The sequence below is a fragment of the Sapajus apella genome, unplaced genomic scaffold (genome assembly GCF_009761245.1).
Source record: "Sapajus apella isolate SASKATOON/1434 unplaced genomic scaffold, GSC_monkey_1.0 scaffold3, whole genome shotgun sequence".
Taxonomy (NCBI): Eukaryota; Metazoa; Chordata; class Mammalia; order Primates; family Cebidae; genus Sapajus; species Sapajus apella.
Window position 1 is genome coordinate 55,132,755 of NW_022436943.1, and position 19,644 is coordinate 55,152,398.

The window sequence follows — 19,644 nt, forward strand, 5'->3', positions numbered from 1 at the left end:
TAGTTTTGATTTGCATTTCTCTGATGACCAGTGATGATGAGCATTTTTTCATATGTTTGTTGGCCTCACGTATGTCTTCTTTTGCAAAGTGTCTGTTCATATCCTTTGCCCACTTTTGAATGGGCTTGTTAGTTTTTTTCTTGTAAATCTGTTTTAGTTCTTTGTAAATTTTGGATATCAGCCCTTTGTCAGATGGGTAAACTGCAAAAATTTTTTCCCAATCTGTTGGTTGCCGATTCACTCTAATGATTGTTTCTTTTGCTGTGCAGAAGCTGTGGAGTTTGATTAGGTCCCATTTGTCTATTTTGGCTTTTGTTGTCAATGCTTTTGGTGTTTTGGTCATGAAGTCCTTGCCTACACCTACGTCCTGAATGGTTTTACCTAGATTTTCTTCTAGGGTTTTTATGGTGTGAGGTCTTATGTTTAAGTCTTTAATCCATCTGGAGTTAATTTTAGTGTAAGGTGTCAGGAAGGGGTCTTATTTTTCTTAAATTGATAGCACATTATTTAGTCCTTACTAAAATGTAGGCTTTTAGTGTAGTCTAAGAAACAAACTCACCCATTCATTAATCAAACATTTGAGTGAATATTTGATGCCCATCACTAAAGAAATAAATACTGCAAAAGCAGACCACCTCTTTGCTCACAGTTCATTGGAGGAGCCAGACCACACAAGTGCCTTGACACCTTCTACACAGGTTGCAAAGGTAATGCAGCAGGTGGAGGATGGTGATTTGTAAAGCGATTTCCAAAATAGTGCATTTGAGAAAATAGATATTCTTGCTTTATCATACTAGGCTTAATCAAATGTAATGTGTCATCATTTTTTGCTTTATATATTATTTTATTGTCACAGTTTTATCTGCTGATTTTAAAATTAATAGATGTGAAAACAAAATAAACTTTATATTTAGGCTGTAAACTTAGCTTAAATTCAAAAGCAGCGTGATGCTATTTCTTATAAATGTTCAAAGTTTATTGTTTTTAAGCTGTTTTACAAAGTTTTTATATCAGGGTCCTGAGGGGTGGAGCTTTTGATTTTTATTTTTGAATATTTTTTCAGGTTATTGAAATTCGAACTATGGAAGCTCCTTATTTTCTACCAGAGCATATCTTCAGAGATAAGTGCATGTATGTTAATTCTTTACATTTTAAGGATGCAGTACTTATGTCATAAACCAATCAATAATAATTATAAAGGAGTAAACTATTGTAATAATTCCTGGTGCTTTATGATAATCGTCACTTTGTGTCTGTCATTTAATTCATTTAATTATTTCCTTTGTTATAAAAAGCCTTGCACACTGTGGATGTAGACTCATGCACAACATAGAGTCAATCTTGAAAAAATTTTTTAAGAATAAGAAGACTTGGCAGGGCACAGTGGCTCACGCCTGTCATCCTAGCACTTTGGGAGGCTGAGGCAGGTGGATCACCTGAGATCAGGAGTTTGAGACCAGCCTGGCCAACATGGCGACACCTCATCTCTACTAAAAAAAATACAAAATTAGCTGGACATGGTGACACACACCTATAATTCCAGCTATTCGGGAGGCTGAGACTGGAGAATCACTTGACCACGAGAGGTGGAGGTTGCAGTGAGCCAAGATCACGCCACTACACTCTAGCCTGTGTGACAGAACAAGACATCTCAAAAAAAAAAAAAGGAATAAGAAAACTTACCCCACTTTTTAAAAAAATGTGGGATAGGTCTCTTAAATATAGCATATTTTATGTTCTCATATGTAAATGATCAAACCTTTAAGAGAGTACAGTATCCTATTGTAGACTTTCAGTAATAGGTAACAATACTCATAATATGGTAGAAGAAAGAATGTATTAGGGAAAAATCAATGATATTTGCTGCATTATTCCTTATTCTCTAAAGAAAAGTATATATATGAATAATACTTTATTTGAACTTTAGCGCTGTAAAAGCAGTTTGTATTGAAAGCATCATGGTAAGATAATATCAAGCAGTTTGAAAGGAAAGTGAAACTTAGTGTGAGTGGCCAAGTACTTCCTAACACTTAGCTGGCTGATGTGGTTTTCATTAACAATCAGTGGCCTACATTTTTCAGTACAGTTTTTAATTAACATGACAATAAAAGCTACATTTAGTGTTCTTTGTGACTTAAGGAGTGGAGATCAACAGAGTAATATAAGGCTGAATTCGCTATTGAAATGTTACTGGGAGAAGCAGCACTGCAGAATGGTTAACCTATGGGACCACATACTATGTGTTTTTAGAGTCAAGTTCATTCGTTGCCTAAAATATACTGATTTTTCTCTTACTAACTACAGTTTATGTTGTGTTTATATTCAGAATATTGAGGCTTTGCTCTGCAGTGTTTCGCATAGTAACTTATTTTTGCTCAATAAAATGCTGAATGATTGTTGTTTTGATGAATTTGGCAGGCTTCCAAAATCTTTAGAGAAGCATGAGAAAGATTTGTACTTTCTGACCAACAAGATTGCAGAGTCACTAGGTGGAAGTGGATATAGTGTTGAGAGATTGTCAGTACCATATGTACCACAAGTAACAGGTAAGAGGAGGATAATTAGAACTCTCCGGCGATTGCTTATGTTATAGTAATTTTTTTTGTTACCCAATTAGCAGTAAACATTAATTCTGATGTGTGTACTTACTATAGCCCAGCGATTTTCAAATGCTTAAGAGTATTTACTTCTGTTTTTAAATTTTGCTATTGAAAACTTTAGAAAATATCTAAGGATATAGATAGGATTTTACCATAAGCAAATCAAGTTTTTGAATATTTATTGTTATAATACTTAATATATTATTTTATTTAGTATTATAAAGTGAGATCTTTTCTTATTAAATGATACTCTATTTAAGTCATGGGAATTGGTGAAAATTGTTTAATGATAAGTGATTATTGAGCTTAATGAAGCAGGCAACTTTTGCTATTTGAGTACAGAAATTGCTATGCAATTTTGTTATGCAAAGAAAACTGCAAACTTTTTGAGTTAGGGATTTCTTTTTCTCTGTGAACTATATATTTCCTTCTATTTTTTCATTGCCTGAAATAATTCTGTTTGAAGGCAAAATAGCATAGTGTCTTGTATTCAATTTTTACTTTAAAAACTAAAATCAAAGAATTTGTATCTTCTCTCATTTTCATGTGATGACTATATAAATATTAAATTTGGTAAGTGAATTAGTTCTTTCTTTGGGGAAATCTCTGTTCTACAAGAGAACCATTTGATTTCACTTAGAAAGATTTCTGGATTAGTCACTACAAGTAGCAGTCTTTGTAAATGGCTTTTTTTTTTTTTTTAATAACATGGATCCAAAATATATGAATTTAGGACAGTAATAGTTGTTCATAACAGTCTGAGATGTTAATGAGTGCTTTTCCATTTTCTTTTAAATTTTATACTATAAAAGATTGTGCTCCTCAGGAATTATTTGAGGAAATACAAGAGCTAAGAATAAAACATTATTAGATATTTATAATTTAAAAGATTTTTTTTAAACGTTTAAAATATTTTACTCTTATAATTTGGATTTAGCTCTCTTTCCTTCAAGCAAAAAACCTCATAAACCCAAGCACAAGTACAAAGGTAAATCCAGTTGTCAGTTTGACCTGCCCTTTCCCTCACCTGTCTTCTAAGAAAATAGCTTAATAAAATGTGCCTTTTAGAAAATGGAGCCAGTGGCCTGCATATTTTCTATAATTATTAGTTATGATTTTCCTTTCTCTTCCTTGTAGCCATAGTTTATTTTTACCCCTGTTGTTTCTTTTTATCCTGTTCCTGTAACTCTTAACAGTTTTTGATGAAAGCTTTGGCACTTTTTAAATTTTTAACAAATGGTCTGCACTTCCCTGATTCCTCCCACCCCTTAAAAAGATGTATTCTCTCATAATGCATCTTTACCATTGACTGAAATAACTCTGAATATTTTAGTGACTACTTAATTGTATAACTGCATAGAAAACTTACTAGATTTTTCTGATTTGTAAAGTCTCATACTTTAGTGCCTGTCTGTGGCATGTGTATCCTACCTTAATGCAGAAACAGAATAAACAGTGATATTTTATGGGATACTGAATCTGTAATTAAATTTCCTTTTCCTGTCTATCCATCAGATAATCATTTAAAAAATGTGAGGAATTTAAGAACGATATATTAAAAGAGAAGCAGAACATATTTAGTTTGTTGTGTATCATGTAATACCCGTCATCATCACAATAGTAGCTACCATTTATTACGTACTGTGTGCCAGGCACTGTGTTAAGTGCTTTGTATTCATTTCTTTATGTAATTCTTATGATTCGGTGAGGAAGGTAGCATTATCTTTGTTAACAAATGAGGATAGTGAGGCTAAAATTGAATTAAATGGTTAGATTACACCATTAACTGCTTCTCCAGTTAGTTGCTTAATAAATTATTTGATTTTGCTATTTTTCAGGAGCTCAAAGACTGTTCAAGCTCCAGAAAAATCCAGATTGATTTTTATCATTTATTTCTCAAACTTCTACTGATTGCCTACTACTTAATATATATCAGACACTGTTAGAACTTTCATAGGGCAGAAAGATGTTAAGATGCAATTTCTATCCTCAAAGAATACCATCTAGTGGGAAAGCAGATGAATGATTGAAACACAATGATAACTAGATGTAGAGAAAGAACGATGATATACCTAAAGTTTATTGAACTATTGATGCCTGGCATCATAATAATGTGATTGATAAATGTTAGTCGATTGTTATATTTTACTTATCTCTAATCAACCTAGAATTCAAATGAATAGTGTATGTTTAGGCCTGTGCCAAGTACTGCTTTATGAGAGGGAAACAGTAGTATCCCCCCATCTGAACCATTCAGAGGTACCAGTGGCTTCAGTCAACACATACAGCAGTTATTTAAGTATTAAGCGAGCACCTCAGTGTAGCAGCTGCTGTGCAAGCAAAAGCCGGAATGAACAAGATGGGTAGGTCTCTACTTTCACAAACCTAGTCTCTCTCAAATATATAGTTCACTTGAACCACAAAACACAGCAGATGATTTGGTATTATTCTAGGTGCATAGGAAGTAAGTTAATTCCATTATATAATTTTTCTCTTAAGAAGATAAATAACAAGGCAATTGTAATATGACTGTACGGCTATGGTTAGGGATGTTTAGGAACCTCTGCTAGCACATAAAATTATTTAATCCAGGTTTGGCAGGCCAGAGATATCTTCCAGAGGAAAAAGTCTCTAAGCTGAGCTTGAAACAAGTGTTAGGCAAGTGCTTCATATGGTAGAAACAACACATGTGAAGGAACGAGGCAGGCAAGAACAGGATTTGTTCTGGTAATTAATACAGAGTGAAGATAGACTTCAGGGAGTGGAGTTAGGAATTGTAAAGCAAGGTAAACTAGTTTGAACTCTGTTATAAAGGCAATGGGGAAGCATGAGTGATTTTAATCAGAGGATAACATGATCAGAGTTACATTTTAGAAATATTACTTTGCTTGTAGTTTTGCAAACTAGAGATGGGATGACTATTTTGTTGGCTTGTTAGTCATTCTTAGGAGAAATGAGAGTGGCTCATAATAAAGAGGCATCAGTGAGAATACAGAGTAGGTAGATTCTAGAAAAATTTATGAGAGAGAATTTATAGGCTTGTGGTTGATATCGAGAGACAAGGAGAAAGCCAGGGATTTTGTCCAGGTTTCTGGGTTGGGCAGTTGAATGGATGGTGCAAAACCGAGGGGACACAGGATTTACTTACCACTTCATTTGCTTGGTTTTTTTGTTTGTGTTTTGTTTTTCTAGAAGGGAGATGAGTAATATAGCTGGTGTATTAGTCTTTTTTCCATGCTGCTTATAGAGTTATACCGGAGACTTGGCAATTTACAAAAGAAAGAGGTTTAATTAGACTTACAGTTACACGTGGCTGGGGAAGGTCTCACAATCATGGCAGAGGGGGAAAGACACTTCCTACATGGTGGCAGCAAGAGAGAATGAGGAAGAAGCAAAAGTGGAAACCCCTGATAAATCCATCAGATCTTGTGAGACTATGTATTCACTATCACGAGAATAATGTGGGAAAGACTGGCCCTCATGATTCAGTTACCTCTCACTGGGTCCCTCTCACAACACATGGGAATTCTGAGAGATGCAATTCAAGTTGAGATTTGGGTGGGGGCACAGCCAACCATATCAGCTGAGTTCAAGGGAAGAAGGAAAGAAGTACCTATTTCAGCCGAAACTATAAGTAGTTTTGAATCTGGGGTGGTAGAAGGATAGAGTTTTTATTAACAGAAATGAATAGGAAAAAGTAGCTGGTTTTGGAGATAAGCCTCTTGTTGAGTATCTTTGAAAGTGGATCATGCAAGTAAAGTATCCTGTAGGCAGTTAGGAGTTAGGACTGGGTTATGTGTGAGGGTTAGGAGGTTATAATGAAAATTTTGAAAGCAGCAACATAGGGGATTTTGCTAAGGACTTCAGGGAGTTTGAATTCTCATAGTGAAGGCATGGAGAGAAAGAGGATGGAATGGCTTTATTTAGAGAGTTCTCTTTTCCTGAGGAGAGGCCATGTTGGGAAGGAACGTAAAGCCCCAAAGCTGAAAGTCTCAAGAATGTGAAAGGAGAGTAAGGTAATGTTGGAATGTGAGTGGTAGTAGGCTCGGGAGTGAGAAGGCAGGTAAAGGAGCTTCCAAAAAAGGAAAGGTCACTCGGCACAAATTGCTGAAGCTTCGGAGAAGTTGAGAATTGATTAAGGCCTGTTTCTGAATTTTCCTGGAAGGCGATTATTGATGGCCTTTGAGACAACACTGTATTTCCTTTTTGTTTTCAATGATTTTGCCACTCATTGACCCCTTTCCTGCCTCATACCTCCCTTTTCTTTTTTATTATTGGCTTCAACATGACTTTCTGCAACCCCTCAGCTTTTATAAATTAACCCAGAAATTCTTTTGTAGCCTCCTTTGAGAGAGGCAGGCTATAATTCATTCCTTATTCTTACTTCCAGTGAGATGTTGAAAGTTAATCTGCCTAGATGCTAAAAGCAGATCAGCAGGGATAACCACATACTGCCTTGTAGCAATTCCATTGATGTCTTTATGTTCAGTTATTTATATCAGAGCATGTGATTCTGAAGGAAAAACAAAAAATACAGGGTCTAGGTTAACTCAGCAGTAGCCACATGCAGGATATAAAGTATTCTCATCCTGAAAATTCTTGCAAAACAATGTGTCGTCCTGTTTTGTTGCAGTTTAGTATGTATTGATTCTGTACCTTCACCCTTCATGCAGTAGAACCTGAGTGACTTCTGTTTGGTACATAAAAAACCCAGAGTCTCACTAAATTTTGTGCATGGATATATAGGTCAGACATCAGTGTACATAACTGTAGTAGTACAAGGCTGAGGGTGATAGAAGGAAAGTTCATTAATAACTGGTAGTAATTTTTTAGCTCAGAAGAAAGAGGGACAAGCAGAAATAATTGGAGTTATATTTAACACTTTAAGGAAGCAATGTGATGTTCAAATAGGCTTTAAAAGATAAGAATCTTTATAGAGAGGAGGATGTTAAAGAAGGACAGGTAATGATGTGTTTCTAGAAAGCAGATATCCCACAGCATGCTCAGAGATTAGAAAACGGGCATCTTTGAGTTGAACACTAGATTAATTAGGGAAGGTTGAAGTTACTGTTGGTAAGATCTAATTAGAGAGCCTAGAATGTCCTTTTAATTCACAAGCCGTTGGGGAGCATAGCTTGGGGAGTTACGCAGTTAGTGTTTTTTTAAAAAGCTTAGTTAACATGGTGGTGCCATACAGGTAAAATTGTCATTAGGTTGGAGTGAGTTGCTGGTTCTCAACTAAAGGTGAATTTTGCAATCTTGGAGATGTTTTTAGTTGTCACAACTGGGGTGGAGAGAGATGAGATAGGCCTATTGGCATCTAGTGCATAGAAGCTAGGGATGCTGCTGAACATCTTATAATACAAGGGATAGCTTCCCACAGCAATAGTTATTTGGCCAAAAATGTCCATAGTGTCAAGGTTAAGAAACCCTACTGGGTTATGCTATAGTAACAAACAACCCCAAGTTCTTAATGGTTTGAAACAGTAAAGATTTATTTATTGCTTGGACTTGCTGTACATAACTATACATCATCCACATTCTGTAATCCAGGTTGATGGAGCTACCACTGTCTGGCACATTACTCGTACTTTATTGGCCAGGACTTGTGACAGAACCCCTCCTAACCACAGAGAGGACAGTAATTGCAATCCTCTCACATGTCCAGAAAGGGACAAACTGTAATATTGGCTAACAGCGTTAGTTACAACCATGGAAGGCTACCTTGGAGTAGAGGAGTAGTCAGTAAGAGAGAAACCAGTTTCTCACTGATTGCTTTTAATTCTTCAATTTTTGTCCCTTCAGTAAAGTAAAATCACAGTATATACAGAATGGGATTAGAAAGATGGAGCACAGGCTGGGCACGGTGGCTCACACCTGTAATCCTAGCACTTTGGGAGACTGAGGCAGGAGGATTGCTTGAAGCCAAGAGTTCGAGACCAGCTTGGGAAAAAGAAAAAAAAAGAAGATACTCTGTCTCTACAAAAAATTAAAACAAAAAAACTAGCCGGTAGATTCCCTGTCTTTGCTGTTGTGAGTAGTGCTGCAATGATGAGCATATATGTGCACTAGCACGGGAACAGAAAACCAAATACCACAGTTTCTCAGTTGCAGGTGGGAGCTAAATGATGAGAGCACAGACACATAGAAGGGAACAAGACACACCTGAGGTCTGTTGGAGGGTGGCGGGTGGAGAGAGGAGAGCATCCCGAAAAACAACTAAAGAATACTAGACTTAATATGTGGGTCATGAAATAATCTGTACAACACACCCCCATGACACAAATTTACCTATATAACCTGCACATGTACCCCTGAACTTAAAAGTTAAAAAAAAAATTAACCGGGCATGGTGGATACCTGCCTGTAGTCCTGGTACTCAGGAAGCTAAAGTGGGAGAATCACCTGAGCCCAGGAGCTTGAGGCTGCAGTGAGCTGTGATCATACCACTATACTCCAGTCAGGATGACAGAGAAGAGATACTGTCTCAGGAAGAAAAAAAAAAAAAAGAGAGAGAGAAAAAGATGAAATGTTGCCAGATGATGCAGTAATTCTGTGCTGTTAGGCCAATTCTAGACCTGAGCTTCCCTACTGTTTTGGGGGAACATTATAGGTTCATCTGGGTATTGTTCTCCTTAGCTTTTCAGGTAGCTGGCCAGGCCCTGGGGCACTCTGAACCTGCAATATGAGCAGGTGCTTCCATTTATCTCTGTGTACCATGCATGTATTATAATTTAATATGTCAATAAGGTAGAAAACCTTGGGAACTCCACATTAAGCAGTGAGCTGCATTTGTTTAACAATTATAATTAGAACTGAACATTATCTATTTTAGAAACAACTCTACTCGTAGTATAGAAGGTAGAAACATACTAGGAAGACTCACGTGAAAGCTATCCTAAGGGTTTAGGTAAGAAAAGATGAAGATTTTGAATGACAGCACTCTTGAAAATAAATAGGACAATGTGGAGATAAAGGTGGTTTATTTAGAGATGTGGAATTGGATTTAGAATATGCCGAATAGAGCTGATTAATAAGAAATTAGAAATGTTGAACTCAGAAAATGAGGTGCCAGAATCCTGCTCAGTCACCCAAGTATTTATAGAGGACCCACTAGTTACCAGCTGTAACCCTAATATTATCTGGGAACTCTCTGAGAGAGTTAGAGGTCTTGGGATGTGACCTAGGTGAATACATTTCTTTTAGGACTGGGAGTTAAACAGTAGCCAACTTGGCATCATTGTCACCCTTCCTAAATTCTCTTCTGCATCGTAGAGGAAAAATTGGGAGCTATGTTTTTTCAGAATCGAAGACTGACAATAAAAAGCACTCAGAAAATTTTGCAAGTAGAAGAGGAGAAACTATTATCATTGACAGTGTAGCATTCAAATGGGTGGACATCAGACTAGAAGCTTCTAGAAGCTTCTTGATAATTACCATCTCCATGCTGCAAACTGAGAATATCTGATTGCTAACCTTAGTCACTGAACTTTCCAAGGGTTGAATAAGCCTCTAATTTTATAAATTGGAGTATACAAAGTGACTTCCTTTTTTCAGTTGTAATCATGATTATTTGATATTTTCCCAGCATCCTGTACTCTCCATCACACTTTTATAATTTGTATAATTTTATTTTGTATTTTTCCTGTTGAACTATAAGCTTCATGGGATGTGTAATATCTATTCAGCAAACTGTCCCTAACACCTAACATGGTCCCTAACCACTTCCTAGATTCGTTGAGTATTGAATGCTAAAGTAGAAAAGCAGAAATAGAAAAGAATGTATGGAAGGACATTTTGATCAACAAATTCAAATTTTCATGAAGTGGTTAAGCAGAAATGGGCCAGGAATAGGTATTAAACTTAGTGATTTGAGAGACCATGGAATTTTATTAAAAAGCACTGTCAGAAGAGTGGTTGGGGTTGGGATTAAAATTGCAGGACTTCAGAATAGTCAGTAGTGAAAAATCAAAGCAATTTGTTCAGACTATACAAATGAGTTGGGGCAGAAAAGTAGCTTAGCTAGAGCACTGAGGTAAAGAGAACGTCTTTCTGGAGAAGTGGTCAAATTATAAAGTAAAGAACAACAGCTGATGGAGATGAGTGAATGGATAATGCTGGAGAAGGAGATATTAATTGAAACAGCAAATTCTTTCACTCCACAAATTGTAATGCACTGTAAACACCTTTAGACATTGCTTCCCGAACTATCATCCTAGAACCAGAGTTAGTTAACAGCTTTCACTGTTTCATGAAAATAGTAGAGATATAAGGGCAATATTGTATTTTCAGTTAGGCTAAATATATTCAGTTTAGATTATGTACTTCCTTCATTTGGTGTTACATTGACTTGCTGTTTTAAATTAAACTGTTCAGTAATGGTTGTTGATGTTGCTGTCCTAAATGCCCCTTTTTGAAAAATAAAAAACAATTAACCTTATTTCAGTTCACCCCATTTGTTTTACTTTTTAATCTGCTTCACAAAATGTAAAAGTCTGAGAACTCACAACTTTATGTATTTAAAAGGAACAAAAAAAGACAAACTGTCTTAAATTTTTGTCAGTGTTTGAAATCTGAAGTAAGTAGAGTTTATAAATGACAACCAACATAACATTTCTAACAAATAATGGGAGGAAAACAATTTTATTTTAGATGAAGATCGGCTTTCTAGAAGAAAAAGCATTGTGGACACCGTATCCATTCAGGTGGATATTTTATCCAACAATGTTCCTTCTGATGATGTGGTAAGTTACTTTAAGTTTATGGTAGAGTACTGTCTTGGTGAACATCATTTAAAAGAATGTTTTGCCTTCCACACTTTCAAACAGGAGAAAATACAACTCTAAATTATCCTCACCTAAATTATTAGTAGAAATTAATCTGATTTAGCTTTGAATTTATTTATGTTATTTTACTGAACTCATTTCAGCTGTCTGTAAAGATATATAAACCTAACATTATATGTTCTATTATCAGATTTCACATTATAATTTAGTGTAATTTAAATAACTGTAAAGTGTAAGTTTTTTGTTTTGTTTTTTGTAGGAAACTTTATAGAAGGCCTGTCATTAAATTAGTGGGCCCTCTAGAGCCTGCTTATTTTTAAAAGTTTAGGAAATATAAATTACAGAAACAGAACTATACATCCTCACATGAAACCAAATGCTCACTACCTTTAAAAGATTTTAGGTCAGGCATGGTGGCTCACGCCTGTAATCCCAGCACTTTGGGAGGCCGAGGTGGGTGGATGATGAGGTCAAGAGATTGAGACCATCCTGGTCAACATGGTGAAACCCCGTCTCTACTAAAAATACAAAAAATTAGCTGGACATGGTGGCGTGTGCCTGTAATCCCAGATACTCCGGAGGCTGAGGCAGGAGAATTGCCTGAACCCAGGAGGCGGAGGTTGCAGTGAGCCGAGGTTGCGCCATTGCACTCCAGCCTGGGGAACAAGAGTGAAACTCCATCTCAAAAAAAAAAAAAAAAAAAATTTAAAACTTTATCTTTGAGGGAAAATGTTTTAATCATTTTGGATTGTAAATATAATGAATTGGATGTAGCTTAAACTGTGTCAGTGAACTATGTTCCCTGTATGGACTGTGACTTATTTAAAACATCATAGATTTAATGCTGTCCTCCTGTTTGAAAAGAGCACAAGAGTGTACCTTTCTGAGTTATAGGGGAAAAAGCAGCCATTATTCTGTAGGACTTATTCTACACAAATCACCAGAGAATTTTTTCACAGTCAAGTAAAAATGCCAAAATGCCAGCATGTCAAGTCATCCTCCACCTTGTGGTTTATCCATTGTTTGCCTTCCTAGGTATTTTATTATTTCTCACTGATGTAATATGCATAATTAAAAGAATATCCAGATAGGGAAAGGAAGTTGCCTGAATTTATGCTTTCTCAGCTTCTTTCCTACCTGCTTCCAATTCCTGTTAATTTATTTGTCTTCAGGTATTAAAACTATTTGGTGGCCAGAGTACAGCCAACCGATGTGTTTTCTATGCAATTCAGCTTCCCATTATGTAGAATTTATTGGTTTTATTAAGAAATTATCAGCCCAGCATCAACTTAGTGTTCATTTAGAAACTCAACGTATTAAGGCTGGTTTAAAGTTCCTTACCAATTTAAGGCTTGATAACAACCTTTCCTAAATTTACCTCTTCAGATTTATTTAATTTATACACTCCTTGCTAGTAAGAAGAGTATCTTGCTAGTTCTGTCTTGTAATGATTATGAATTTGCTGTTATTACCTTTCTGGGGAAGAAGTTCATCCAAAGCCTTAGTTTATAAACTTAATTTTGTTAAAAGTACAATATGTTTTATTGACTGGTATTTTCACCTTTCTCCTTTTGTTAACTATTCTTATTTCTTTCAAAACTATACAGAGAGCACTTGAAACTGTTGGAAAGAGTCAGTCTATTTTGATAAAATCAACTGAAAAAACATTTGCATAAAGACTCAATGCAGGGGAAAGATTCTTAACATAAGTTTTACATTAAAAGTCTGTAAATATTTGTATTAACTTTTAAAAGATCCTGTTGTTTTTCATTTACTGTAAGTCCTAAGTCAAATATGCCTGACACCAAGCATCTGAAAAGTTGAACAGTTTAGTATCACGTTTAGTTGAGCACATTTGGGTTTCAGACTCATTTACCATTGTGGAATCTGCTTTTGTATGTATATTAGAGATGTTTGTTCAAATACCAGAAGACAGAATAATACCACCTTCTAGACTAAAACTAATTAATTACTTTCATGTGATGGACAAGAAAAATTCACATCAGATGGATATTCGCCAGTTAATAGTGCAGCCAAATATCAAACTATTTTCTTACAATAAATCAGATAAGAGAATGCTCATAAAAATTACTTTTTTATTTGATCAAAATTATTTATAGTTTTATATGTATAATTCTAGTTTATCCTCAAATGTATTTGCTTTTGCTTTTTAAACATTATTTTTTTAAAAAAGAGAGAGGTTGTTTAGATGGTGACCATAACCAACTTTTGTTTCCTTAGATAACCTCAAATTGTTACTCTAGCCTATTGAAATACCTGTCCACTTGAGATGTGCCAGTTCTAACATTACAATTCCAACCTCGGCCTACTTAGAATCATTTGGTGAACTTTTTCTAAAAATTGCCATATATAAAAATATATATATATATTATTATTTCTTCTAAATAATATATCATTTCTTCTAAAAATGTGCTGATGCCATAAAATGCATTATTAACGTTTTTATCATAAAGCAGTTGATTTCATATCATTTACATATCTCAGAGCTAGAGGGAGATTTGAGAGATTCAAGGTAAAGGGTATTTTTAGAGATTATAAATTGCTGGTTGACTTTAGAGGAATACTTCCCAATGCATATATATGCATACTACACATACACATACACACACACACACACACAAAATAGATGTACATACATATATATGCATACTACACATAAACACACACACACACATAAAAAATAGGTGTACATACACATATTTTTAATAATGATGCCTAATTTAAATTAACATATTCAAGAAGATAAATGACTAAAATAGAATAGAGGCACCTCTGCCTCCTGAGATAAAATTATCAGCTTGACTAATAGAATAAAGCACTATAGGAATGATTTTTGGCTTCCTTATATATGCATAATGGACATGAGTAAAACCTGAAATCAACACACTGAAAAGTTGTAAGCTTATCGTTAGTGCTTGGTTATTTAAGTGCATGGATAGGATGTTATATATATTGAATTTTGAATATATGTAAAATTTTTAATACAAAATTAAGCCACCAGTTGACAGCAAAAGATTGTTGTTTATTCTAGAGCAAATAACAGATCTTTGTTTTATATACGTGTACTCCTGCCTTTTTCTCCAGATATAACTGGAGAAACTTGGGTGTATGCTAGCATCTAGTCAATATTAGTCACACCCTGTGGTGCTAGGTGCTATCAAATTACTATGATATTAGTGGAAATGACATACCAACTACTATAATTAGAAAAAGATGAATGGCAGATTTTATGTAGGCCCAAAGGCGTTATATAGTCTAGGTAATAGATCGTAGGATAAAGCAAAAGTCACAAATTATAAAAGGAATGTTGAAATTCTTTTAGAATGGTGCCTTTGCACCACTTCTCCATAACTCCAACATAACTGGTTTTTCCTCTAGAGTTGGAACAGATTATAGTTTGGTAGATCACCAAATAATGTGCGTAGCTTATATTTGCCAGCTATGGTGTATAAAATGTCAATCATTAAATGGTAGCATAAAGCAGTTTTTAAAAAAAAAGATTCACAAAAGGGAAGAGTGGGAAATAAGATTGAAGCAAAATTATGTATGTAATTTGGTAGGAAGTAGGTAAACGCCGAAATTTAGATAGTGTCATTATTAGAGTTGTGCTTTCATAAAAGGAATCTCTCAAGTGTGACAAGAGTAAATTGGAAAAAAGAGACTAGAGGTAGAGGCCAGTCAGGAGATCCTTGTAATAGTCTATACTTGATGGAATGAGGATCTAGAGTAGCCAGGCTAGAGGTAACAAAGATGGACAGGAAGGCAAGAGTACTCTAAAGTAGAATGAATAGGACCAAGAAATGACTTAAAGGGATTTAAAGAAAGAAGATGTTAAAAAAAAAAAAAAAGTTGACACTGATGGCATGACTTGGGGGTTCTTGATGCTAGGAAGCTGCATCATAATTTTCTGAATTAAGGCAAAGGGAGAAAAAGAGAAGAGTTAGTAGGGTAAGGTACTTTAGCTCTTATCTGAGATTGACAGGTAATAAGTAAAAATTATACGTAATAAGAATGATGGCCTTCCAACTTCTCCTATGTTCTTTTTCCTATACTGTAGTTGTTTCTCAAAAGTCAGGAGCTCCTAGCCAATTCTAAGAACAACAGCAAATTCTTTTTTTTTCACTGAGTACTAGAATGCTTATAAGTACAACCAGCCAGAGCCTAATCTTATGTCTGCTCCAAATATCTAGAACAAAACAACTGAAGATTCCCAAGTTTAATCTGAATTCAACTAGAAATATGAACCCTCAGTAGCAAAACTGAGGGAGTGGAACTCTTGCTGCTTGATTTCCAGCCAGCTAAAGCCTTTGATTTAAAGAGAAGCTAAGGTGCAGAGGATGAAGTCTTTTGCTTTCGTTAGTCTTGCTGCCTTCTTAGACTTAGCAACAGAAGCTCATGAGCTAAAAATAGGGATGTCAAGAGTTCCAGGCAAGTACTTATGTATCATTTCTTAATTTTTATTTAGACATACTGTAGGAACTGGATATATTATTTCTCCTGAAAATGTGCTGATGCCGTAAAATGTATTATTGACTTTTTTGTCATAAAGCAATTGATTTTATCCCTTTTTACATATCTCAAAGCGAGAGAGACTTCGAAGATGCAAGTTAAAAGGGTAGTTTCAAAGATTATATATTGGTAGTTGACATTAGAGAAATACTTCCCAAAGTAGTGGTTCTTAACTTTTAAATCATTTAAAATCTTAGTTTTAGTTTTGACTTGTAAACTGTGTGTGGTACCAAATTTATAGAGGCTGTAGAGTACTTAGTTCTTTTTTTATCACATGGCTAAAAATGTATTTATGTGGTGTAATCTCAGCCTTCATTATCTCAGGGCATTGTTTACTTACAGCACAGTGTTCAGTCAGTGGGACTCAAATCTTCTTGTACATCACGGTACTGGAGACTGAGTTCTGTAATTCAACGGTGGTTTTGTTGGGTAGGGTATGCTAATTATTCCAGTCTAATGCTAATCTATAGACTTATTTTGGGGAACCACTGCAGTAGGCCATTGTTAGAACCAATGAAAAAGTGGAGATTTTTTGGTCCTGTGGCATATGATGACAACTCGGACCAACTCAACAAAGAAAACAAATCTGAAAAACTTCCTAGATGACTTGTAACTAGGTAAAGGTGTGATTTATACTGACCCTTTTTAACTCTGGATTTCACCTAAAATCACTTTTCTCTAGGTCAGTAACACTGAAGAAATCACATTTGAAGCATTGAAGAAAGCAATTGGTGAGATATTTTGTACTTGTCAGTACTGCCAATATTTAACTTATCTTTATTTGGTACTATTTTCCAATGACAGAGTAAGCAGAGGTGGCATTACAAAACCAAAACCAAAAAAACTTGTTGATTTCTATATAAATGTATCATTTAAACTGCATTCCTTAGGCTTCAAAATTCCCTTGTCCCATCACGGTCATATTCTTGAGTAGACACAATTACAGCAGTGATATTTAAAAAAGACATTTATTAATTTACTTTCTCACGAACTTTGGCTAGACCGTACGTCATCATAAGACCAAAACAATCCCTTTTCAGATTGTGGTAAATAAACGGAAAAGGCTACAACACAGTTCCAAAGGACCCCGTTAGTATTTCAGTTATTCCACTCAATAGCAAGATTCAAGTTTAGCAGGTATTTTATTTAGTGTCTCACCTGTGCAAGGGCATAGTTATATAAAAGAGTCCTTCAGGAAGGACCTTGAAGTAATTCGACTTGTAGGAAGCTCCTGTACCCTTGCTGTGTTTTGGTCAGAGAGACAAAGGTATTCTATGAAAGAGAATCTTACACTGTAGAGTTTTAACCCTTAGTTTTTCTTTCGTGTGTGTACCTTAAACAGGACATTTCACGGATTTTTTTTTTCTTGTAAAAACAGCCCTGTAAATTGCCCTTATTTTTGGATGATATATCATTAGCTCTTACTGGTCATTGACTGGGTCTGTGAAATTCTGTATTCCTTTTAATGAGTATAAACATTTATATAGATACCAGTGGAATGGAAGAACAGGAAAAGGAAAAGAGGCGTCTTGTGATAGAGAAATTTCAGAAAGCACCTTTTGAAGAAATAGCAGCACAGTGTGAATCCAAAGTAAGTGAACAAATGGTGAAGGGATTGTAGGTGGACTGTGGTTTTATCGCAACTCTTACCTGGTTCTGTTGATTTGACTAAGTTCCAAGCTTTAGTCAAATCAACAGAACACAGGAAAATATATCAGACAAGGACTGAAAACTCTGAAGGCATATCTGTGAGGCCTAAATAATTTCTTTGTGTGATGTAAGCTGATGTAAATGGTAGAACTGTTTCCCCAAATTAAGAGTTAGTGATTGTTATTGATTTGATAGCCTTTTTTGCAGTGGTTTTCCATGGTCTTGCTGCAGGTATTTTGTTTTGTATGTTTGTTGATTTGTTTTTAACTGAGACTAGGAAAGGGGAAAAAAGATAACCCTTATATTAAATTCTAATAGATAAGACAGATTAAACCAAAACGTTAAAACATTGTATACTTAATAATTAATCGATTAGCTTAATAGTCACAGTTACACTTTGTCCTTTGTTTCTTAAATTACATTGGTATTATTACATGTAGCTACTTAGAAAATAATCCTTAATATTTTTTTCTTTTTTGCAGGCAAATTTACTTCATGATAGACTTGCTCAAATATTGGAACTCACCATACGGTAAGGGTTTTGTTATCACAATAGCAATACACACACGAACAGAACCTGTCAGACCCCCATGAATTTGCAGTTCATTATTTTAAGGTATTATGTTTAAGTAATGCTTATTATTTAGGATTAACATAAGATCATATAGGTAATCCTTTGCTTACTAGTCATTCTGTTTATTAGGCAGCGTCTGATACCCTTTCTTGACTAGTTGTTTCCTAGCTTTTCTAGCTTTTAGATTATTCATTTCTTCCTGATTATCTTATAAGGACATCTGGGTAATCTGAAAGACCCATATTCCAATCTTATGTTTAATTAAGAAAATGCTCATATTGAATCATTTTGACCTGCAAAACAGTGCATTTTAATATGTCAGCTTCATTGTTCTTTTCAGGGCAGTAATAAGTCTCACTATACAGATGGCTCATTTCAATTATTGAACTTGCCTTTAGCTTTTTTACATAATGTTCATTTGAGTTCTGTTGTGAATTATTATGCCCTTTGATTATCCTCTGTCTATACATTAATAAGAAATGTAGCACCTGAAGGAAGGAGAGGCCAACTATAGGTTCCATCTAAAGAAGGAATTTTCACATAGTCTTATACTGACTTCAGTTTGGAAACCCACCTTTGTGACAGGTGGCCAGTAGAGATAGCTATGCTTCTGGAAATTTTTTCTATATCAGCTGTATCTTTTATATTTTTAACTTGATTAATTCTGTTTTGCTTCAACCCTGTATTATATTAATATTAGAGAAAGATAAATGCTCTAGTCTACTTGCTTTTTTATTTCAGTCTTTTTTCTGCTTTCATAAGCAAGGCACATTTTTGTCATTATACATCTTACTCTAGACACTTCCCCCCCCATTCCTGCTACATTCTCTAAGTTGAGAATCACTCATTTACAAAATTTAAGAACAGAATATCAGACAAAAATATTCAATATGTGCTAGACAAGAAGTCCCCAACCCTTAGTCTGCAGACCTGTGCTGGTCCATGGCGTGTTAGGAGCCAGGCCTGACAGCAGGAGGTGAGCTGTGGGCAGACAAACATCACTGAGCTCCACCTCTTGTCAGATCAGCAGGCATTAGATTCGCATAGGAGCAGGAACCCTGTTGTGAACTGCTCAGGCAAGGGGTCTAGGTTGTATGCTCCTTATGGGAATCGAATGCCTGATGATCTAAGGTAGAAGTGTCATCCTGAAATCATCCCTGCAACCCTCACCCGTGGAAAAACTGTCTTCCACAAAACTCGTCCCTGGTGCCAAAAAGGTCAGGGACTGTTGTGCTAGACTTAGGATTCAGTTAAAATTGCTGGGTATGGACATTTACTTCTTTGATGTCTAAACATCAAACATTTGATACTAAATATCTGCTGTGTACTTGATCTTACGATCATGGTTTATATCTGTTACTTCTGTTAATCCTCGCCATAGTCCTGAAAGGTAGGCAGACGCTGTTTTTTTCATTTTTCAGGTGAAGACACCAAGGCTTAGAGAAAAGTAAAATAACTTGCTGAAGGTCATACAGCTAGTGAGTGGCAAAGTCAAAATTCAAAC

At 35.3% G+C, this 19,644-nt stretch overlaps 1 protein-coding gene across 5 annotated transcripts in view; it reads left to right on the forward strand.

Annotated features, from left to right (window-relative positions):
* The window catches only part of EFR3A (EFR3 homolog A), a 103,825-nt gene that overhangs the window by 77,506 nt on the left and 6,675 nt on the right, over positions 1-19,644 (forward strand). For 4 of the 5 annotated variants that reach the window (XM_032253708.1, XM_032253713.1, XM_032253727.1 and 1 more), the window contains exons 17-23: positions 1,064-1,131; positions 2,419-2,546; positions 3,538-3,588; positions 11,253-11,344; positions 16,599-16,647; positions 17,404-17,507; positions 18,049-18,098. In XM_032253708.1, the coding sequence (XP_032109599.1) occupies positions 1,064-1,131; positions 2,419-2,546; positions 3,538-3,588; positions 11,253-11,344; positions 16,599-16,647; positions 17,404-17,507; positions 18,049-18,098 (542 nt within the window). The remainder of the gene's footprint in view (positions 1-1,063; positions 1,132-2,418; positions 2,547-3,537; positions 3,589-11,252; positions 11,345-16,598; positions 16,648-17,403; positions 17,508-18,048; positions 18,099-19,644) is intronic. The other variant, XM_032253734.1, reaches the window with a different exon arrangement.